Here is an 8,289-nt window from a genome sequence, read left to right on the forward strand (position 1 = left end):
CTGTCAGCCAGTGTTTTGCAACTGTTTGAATGATTGAAGTTTCTGGTTACGGTTATGCTAGTTTTAGCTTTTAACTGCTGTTTTGTTGTCTTGTCTTTAAGATATGGATTTGCTCCTTTTAGTTTATAGCAAGAATTTTGCTATTTTTTAGTTTTGAACCTGTAGCTGTGTTTCTATTGCAAATGTGCGCAAAACTTTTTCGATACTCTGTTAAAGTGCCTGTGACATGCCTATCCTTCAAATACAAAAAGTCAAAGAAATCATCTTTATTCTTAAGAAAATTGGCATAGTACACATGATTTTACACATTTTGTCTCATAATTTGGCTTATTTTCTTTTGAATTTGGCTCTGCCAAAGTGAAACAGGAAGTGACATCAAAGGGGAACTCTTTAAAAAAATAAAATTCCTGGTCTTTGTTTATTAAAACAATATTATTTAAACTTTAACTCTTCTTCATCTCTCTGATAGAGATTCAAAATAATCTAAAGAAACATCAGATTCTTCTCCACAGTCTCGGTTGTTGGCTGTTGTAACAACGCTCTGTTTCCATGCAGACATTCCCCTTTGACATCACTTCCTGTTTCTCACATGCAAATATCTCAACATCTCAGTGACATGAAATTTGTTTTGCATTTTATCAATGTTCTCTTTCCAGAAGTGCATTCATGTTTATTACAAAAAAAATGTCACAGGCACTTTAATGAAAAAAAAAAAAAAAAACAGTTTCGTAACTGCGGTGTTTCCATTAAGTAAGAAATGCTATTAAAGTCACACGTGAATACATTTGTTTGTGATAATTCATTACAAACATGGCGGCGATGGATGTAAACACATAGCATATTGCTACCATAGCACTAGTGCTCATCATCAGAGGAGCTCCTTATACCTGGGAGCAGCTACGTATGCTGCGTTTTTGGGAAATTGTAGTCGGTGATTTTACTACTTTCTTTTACTACTTCTGTGATTTTACTACTACTTCTACTTCCTGTTTTCTTCTTCGTCTTTTTTGCCAGTAGAAACATCCTGTTGTTGATCACGTGACTCCTGTGATGTGAAAAAAGTGTTTCCATTGCAATTTTGCGAAAAACACCAATTTCAATACGACCGAAAAACCACCTCATCCTAGCGCAAAAACATTTTGTCGAAAAATGTATGTTTTTCGAACTTGTTTCCATTGAGCAAATTTATTTCAGAAATACTACCGTATTTCTCGGACTATAAGCCGCGACTTTTTTCCTGAACTTTGAACCATGCGGCTTATAATCCGGTGCGGCTTTTACATGGATTTTTTCTTCRGCCACCAGGGGGCTCTTATGCTTCATTTGCTTCAACCACTCGCTTTAAAAAAGGAAAGGAAAAAAAAAAGAAAAAAGCGATCCTTCCAGAGCCGACTGTTGTACCAGGAAGCAGYGATTTAAAGATAGTCAATGGCCAAAAACTCATAAAAGGGGATAAAACATTTTTCAAGGTGGAATCTGACTGATAAAAACTTTGGAGCTTAATCCAGGACCAGTTTTTGGATAAACGTCAGGTGAAGAGCTGCAGACTTTTTTTCCTCATTGCACTCCCCGGGGAAGGAATCCCATGCAGTGACGTATGCTGGAGTGGGAGGGCTTTCCCACCACAGCTTCAGACCCAGCATTACCCCGGGAGGACAGTGACACAGAAACTGAACAGGTACCGCTGTGTGACGCAGCTTTTCTCAGCTTGTTTAACTCCGACACTGAAGAGGACTTCGATGGTTTCAGTGTGCTGGGGGACGATGAATGAGACGTTTTGTTGGACCAGAAACGGTTAAAGAAAACTACCAAAATAAGTTCAGTTAAATGAACCGTATTCCTCCGAACTTTACCGGTAATTTCTAAAGGACTTTTTATGTTTTAATTCCAGACCTCTCGCCTTATTTTTCCGAGTGTTTATTATTATTATTATTATTATTATTATTATTATTATTATTATTATTATTATTATTATTATTATTATTATTATTATTATTTTGTACCGGTGAACTTGCCAACCTTTTTCTTAAAAATAAATGTGATGTTGAATTCACTTTTTTGACCACAATTTTGGGTGTACTGATTTTTGTTTTTACTGGTGGGGGTGGGGGGTGCGGCTTATAGTCCGGTGCGGCTTATATGTTGATGTTGGCGCGTTTTTTTTTTTTAAATGGCGAGTGCGGCTTATAGTCCGAAAAATATGGTAATTTGCTCATTTTCACGGTCAATGGAAACGTAGCTTATGTTCTGTTTTGCTGATTTGAGCTTCTGGTTATAGTTGTGCTAGTTTTAGCTTTTAGCCATCGTTTGGCTCATTCTAGCTTTTTGCAACCGATTTACTAATTTAGGCGTTTTGTTGCAGTTTTGTTCATTCCAGGTTTTAGCTGCTGATGTGCTCATTTTAGCTTTTCCCCTTTGATTTGCTAGCTTTAGCCTGAAGTTATGTTTTTAACAATTCAAGCTTTAAGCTATATTTTTGCAATCTAGCGAGGCTTTTGCTTGGTTTAGCTACATTTATTTAATCAGCTGTTCTCTGCTAGCTATACTGCTCAGCTGGTAGCTACTGCTTTAGCTTTTAGCTACAGTTTTGAACCTTTTCGGCTCACTCAGTTCAGAGAACTTATCCCTACAGTGAAGCACGGCGGTGGCAGCATCATGGTGTGGGCGGTTATCTCTGCTGTCGTGAAATTCTGTTTTATATAGAAGATATAAATCAAAACTCTGTGAGGAAATTAGTTTTTTTGTTTGTTTTTTTGGTTTATCTTCATGCGGCTGGTGTTGCCACGGCGACAGTTGAGGTTGCGGCGTACTTCCTGATCAACCGTCCCCTACTTCCTCCTTCAGCCGCCTCGCTGGCAGCTGCATCCCTCCCCCTGTCACCTCCCATCACCTGCTCCTGCCTGGGCGTAAACATCAAGAGCTGAGATAAAACTCTGTGTTCGAGGAGGAGGAGGAGGAGGAGTACCGGAGTGAGGCGACCTGTAGCGGAAGTCCTCCTTGGTGAGGAGGAGCAGGGCCTTCCCGTTCATCTGGAAGGTGCCGCTGGTGATGGGCCGCAGGGCGAACTCCTTCTCGGCCCACCGCAGCCACTGGACCACGTCGTCCCGGCTCCAACAGACGGGCTGCAGACCTGCAGAGACGACAAAAAATGAGTTCAGCGATGAACAAGAAGGTGGGGGGGGCAGGAAGGAGAGGGGGAGGGAGGAAGGAGGCAGTGAAGAGGATATTGAGGAAGTGAAGATAAAAGGAGGGGAGTGATTACGGGAACGACAGCAGATAAAAAAAAGATGGAGGAGATGGAGTCAGGAGGCTGGAATATAAGATTAGATGGAAGAATGAATCATCCAGTAAAGATGATTTATAAACGAGTTAAACATTTAATCTGACAAAACCAGTGACTCTGCTTTAAAACTGAACCTCCATTTAATATTTTTTTTTATCTTTTGTGACAGTTCTGATGAAAATACGACATCATATATGAGAAATAACTGTTAGCAGTGTACGTGCAGGAAGTCTAAATTTGAAAATCTAAATTTTAGGCCAAAAAAAAGTCTTAAAAACGCACAGATTTTCATCCAAGGTCTTAAATCTAATTCTTGTCAAGTCTTAATTTTTTATTTTTATTTTGATCATTCCTGAGAAGCATTGGCTGCATATATAAACATTTTTAACAACAAATAAACAAATTTGTTGCAGCCACTGCACCTCTGCCTGCAACAAATTTCCCTCAGGAGACAATAAAACTTATCTCTTATCTTATCTTATATCTTATCTTATCTTAAACAGAGTAAAGTTCTGTAATCAGAGATTGGTGCGACCTGTCTTCATGAAGTGCCAAGTTTGCTTCCGGTCTTAAAACGTGGTTAAACTACAAATCCTGTGATAACTGCTGGCAAAAAATGGCACAGTTTACTTCCATGTTTTCAACCTGTTTGCCATCAAACCCCCCGTATACGGCAGCTTGTTCACCTGTTCAAAAACCAAAAAGTTCAGTCATGTCCACTGTTTGAAGTTTAAACATGGAAAAGTGTGTTTTCAGTGAGACTTGACTTGATATCTGTGATTTTTACACTCTGTTGGAAGCGGTTCACAGCAGTCAAGATATGACCGTTTTATTAAAATAATTTAGTGTTCTTGTATAAAAAATTATATTCTTTAATAGCTACATTGATAGCAATAAAAAGGTTTCTCTGCTGAAATTTCTGGGAGCATTTGAATGTTTGTGTTAATGCATTGGTTTGGTCTTAAATGTCATTCCTAATGGTCTTAAAAGGTCTTAAATTGAAGTTCCTGAAGCCTGCATGAACCCTGTTAGGATGTTTCGCTCTGACTCTTGATTTTCCTGCCTACAAACAAAAAACAACCTGTTTACATCAGAGTTAAACCACCTGTTCAACCTAAACTGACCCATATTTATCCCCGTCGCTGCTGATGGTCATTTCCTCCCGTTCTGCTGCTGGAGCCGAGTCGTTTACCAGATGACTCGGGCTCCCCTTTCCTTCTTTGACGTGTCGTCTTCTGGCGTTAACGCTCTGACACCGAGRCGACCGTGTCACGGCGCGCCGCTCTGATCAGAACATCGCCCACGCCGCCCGACTTATCTGCCGGCCTCAAACACTTCCTCTGGGAGTCTGACAGCTGTTATCTGGGGCCGCCAGCGTCACACGAGTAACAAGAAGCTGGCGCTGCCCCCCGGCCAGCCCCTCCCTCACACATCACACAAAGGAAGTTTTCAGAGTGCAATCGATAAAACCTGTCTAGATTGTCAGCTTCCTGCTTCTCCCCTGCCTCCACACGCAGATAAAGACGGAGGTTATCTGACCCGACGAGCTCCGACCGTCGGCGTGTCAGGACAYGTCGTAAAAAGGTGTCGACAGACGAGCTGAAGGCGTTTCACCCGGGTGGAGTCCGCTCAGACCCGGCTTCGCTTCAGACTCTCCTGGGTTTGATTTAACAAACAGTTATTTTATCATCTGTAAGTTTGTAACTTCAAAAGAAGAGAAATTTATTAATTTACAGACTTTTCTACTGGAAAATGTTGGGATTGTTTCAGCAAAACAGCTATATTTATTTTTAGCTACTTTGAGCTTTTGGCTGGCTTTTTTGCTACCTTTATCGTTTAGACCGTTGGCTATCTTTAGCTTTTACAGGGATTTTTGCTACATTCAGCATTTGGCTGTTTTTATACCACCTTTAGCTGTTTTTTGCCACCTTTAGCTTAGCTAGTTTTTTGCTACTTTTAGCTGTTAATGAGATTTTTGCTTCTTTTAGCTTTTAGCTATGTTTTAGTTACCTTTAACATTCAGCTGGCTTTTGGCTACCTTTAGCTTTTAGCTAGTTCTTTGTTGCGTTTAGATTTTAATTGGATTTTTGCTACCTTAAGCTTTGAGCTTGCTTTTGGTTACCTTTAGCCTTCAGCTGGCTTTTGGCTACCTTTAAGCTTTTAGTTGCTTGTAGCTTTTTGATAAACTTTTGCTGATTTTATTTTCATTTTGGAATGAGAAAGGAAGAGAGTTATTTTAGCTTCCATTTTTGCTACGTTTTGCTAGCCCTTTGGTATTTTTAGCTGGACTTTGCCTATTCTCYAAGTTTCTTTTAGTTAACCTTATGCTACTTTTAGCTCGTCTTATAACTCAGTTTTAGCTTCTTCAGCTWACTGCATCTCTCTGTCTGGACCGGTTTGTTTCTTTAGCTGTTCTTGTTCTGATGTATCTCAGTGTGGATTTTTTCCCGGTGACAGTAAACGCATCGTTTGACGTCTGAGCGTGTTGCCTCGGCCTCCTCCTGTAAATCCATCAGAACTAAAACTGGAGCGCTCCGACCCGGTGACGTCACCAACTTATTAACACTGAATCAAGCTGCCATCTGCACTTCAGGCACCAGCTGGACTCCGGTCTCCCGTGGCCGAAGCCGCGAGAGTGGCGAGGCAGGGGCGGGCAGAAGAGAGGCCGGGGTCCGGAGGTCACGGCTGCGGTATGCTCTCTCCAGAGCCGGAGAGACGCTCTGCTCAGCCAAAACTCCTCCGAGATCCGGTCCGCCGGCCTCGGCCATCTGCACGCAGCCCAAAGGAGGAAGCAGCAAGAGAGGCAGAAGGAGTGAGGAGGAGGAGGAGGAGGAGGAGGAAGGGGGCCCAAACAAACGTGTCCCACAATGCACTCTGACTGGAAGTAGTCCAGCGTGGGCTCCTTTACCGCACAGGAAACTTCCTGTGGTAACGTTAGAGAGGAAACCAGCAACGGATGGTGTGTCAGGATGATAATTGAAGGCAGATCGGGTAAAACAGAACCGAGGATGAAAAAAAAGAAAAAAACAGGAAGGAAGGATGTACAGGAAGGGAAACAGATACTGAGCCCGAGCTTAGATCCAGTTCCCAGAGCTGCACGTCACGCTCAGTCCTCATTTCCTCTTCTCTGCGTTTTTCTGTTTCTGCTAAGACTTAAAGCTAGCTGCAAAAGTTTTCACCCCACCTGACATGCTACAGCTACCTGCTACTGACAGCTCAAGGATTTGAGACAATTACTCGAGGACAGTAATCTTCATATTTTGTTTAAAGTTGATCTTTCCAACTATTCATCCAGAAGAGGTGGTCTCAGGTTCTGATGATCAAACATTTAACTTCTTTATATACAGGTTAAATACTGATCATACTAGTTATTACACAGTTATTACAGTTATTAATGTGCAGTAAACTGAACTTATATACTCCTTTATCAAGTCCCTCCGGACCCCAAAGTGCTCCAGTCATGCACACACAGATGATGGTAAACTACAATGTAGCCACAGCTGCCCTGGGGCACACTGACAAGAGGCGGGGCTACCATGCACCGGCGCCACCAGACCCTCTGACCGCCATCAGTAGACAAGGCAGGTGAAGGGTCTTACCCAAGGAAACAACGACTAAAACGATTGGATGGACCAGTGACCTTCCGGTTCCAGGACGACTCCCCTAACCACTCCATCACAGCTGCCATTATGGTCTTGGTCTTGACTTTGTAAACTTTGTTCATGGTCTTGGTACACTTTGGTCTTGTATTGGTATATTCTGTTCTTGAACTTGGTATGCAGTGGTCTTGGTCTTGGTCCTGACRTACTTTGGTCTTGGTCTAGTCTTGGTATGCTCTAGTCTTGGTCTAGTCTTAGTATTATCTGTTCTTGGTCTAGTCTTAGTAAGCTGCTCTGGTCTTGGTCTAGTCTTGAAATACTTTTGTCTTGGTCCTGACATAATTTGGACTTAGTCTAGTCTTAAAATGCTGCTCTGGTCTTGGTCTAGTCTTGGTATACTCTGGTCTAGGTCTAGTCTTGGTATACTCTGGTCTTGAACTTAGTATGTGGTGGTCTTGGTCTAGACTTGAAATACTTTTGTCTTGGTCCTGACGTACTTTGGTCTTGGTCTAGTCTTGGTATACTCTGGTCTTGGTCTTGTCTTGGTATACTCTGGTCTTGGTCTATTCTTGATATGTTCTGGTCTTGGCCTAGTCTTAGTAAGCTGCTCTGGTCTTGGTCTAGCCTCGAAATACTTTTGTCTTAGTCCTGACATACTTTGGACTTGGTCTAGTCTTAGAATGTTGCTCTGGTCTTGGTCTAGTCTAGGTATTCTCTGGTCTTGAACTTGGTATGTGGTGGTCTTGGTCTAGACTTGAAATACTTTTGTCTTGGTCCTGACATACTTTGGTCTTGGTCAAGTCAGTATGCTCTGGTTTTGGTCTAGTCTTGGTATACTCTGGTCTTGGTCTAGTCTTGGTATACTCTGGTCTTGGTCTAGTCTTGATATGTTCTGGTCTTGGTCTAGTCTTGGTATACTCTGGTCTTGGTCTAGTCTTGATTTGTTCTGGTCTTGGTCTAGTCTTATTATACTCTGGTCTTGGTCTAGTCTTGATATGCTCTGGTCTTGGTCTAGTCTTAGTATGCTCTGGTCTTGGTCTAGTCTTAGTATACTCTGGTCTTGGTTTAGTCTTAGTATACTCTGGTCTTGGTCTAGTCTTAGTATACTCTGGTCTTGGTCTGGTCTTGATATACTCTGGTCTATTCTTGATATGTTCTGGTCTTGATCTAGTCTTAGTAAGCAGCTCTGGTCTTGGTCTACCCACAAAATACATTTGTCTTGGTCCTGACATACTTTGGTCTTGGTCTAGTAAGTATGCTCTGGTCTTGGTCTAGTCTTGGTATATTCCGGTCTTGGTCTAGTCTTGGTATACTCTGGTCTTGGTCTAGTCTTGATATGTTCTGGTCTTGGTCTAGTCTTGATATGTTCTGGTCTTGGTCTAGTCTTAGTATGCTCTGGTCTTGGTC

General features: G+C 42.0%; 1 protein-coding gene across 2 annotated transcripts in view; it reads right to left on the reverse strand.

The window, feature by feature from the left end:
• Window positions 1-8,289, reverse strand: part of etv6 (ETS variant transcription factor 6) — a 30,244-nt gene that overhangs the window by 8,104 nt on the left and 13,851 nt on the right. For both annotated transcript variants that reach the window (XM_014025197.1, XM_014025196.1), the window contains exon 3: window positions 2,966-3,130. In XM_014025197.1, the coding sequence (XP_013880651.1) occupies window positions 2,966-3,130 (165 nt within the window). The remainder of the gene's footprint in view (window positions 1-2,965; window positions 3,131-8,289) is intronic.

Source organism: Austrofundulus limnaeus, unplaced genomic scaffold, assembly GCF_001266775.1.
Source record: "Austrofundulus limnaeus strain Quisiro unplaced genomic scaffold, Austrofundulus_limnaeus-1.0 Scaffold461, whole genome shotgun sequence".
Taxonomy (NCBI): Eukaryota; Metazoa; Chordata; class Actinopteri; order Cyprinodontiformes; family Rivulidae; genus Austrofundulus; species Austrofundulus limnaeus.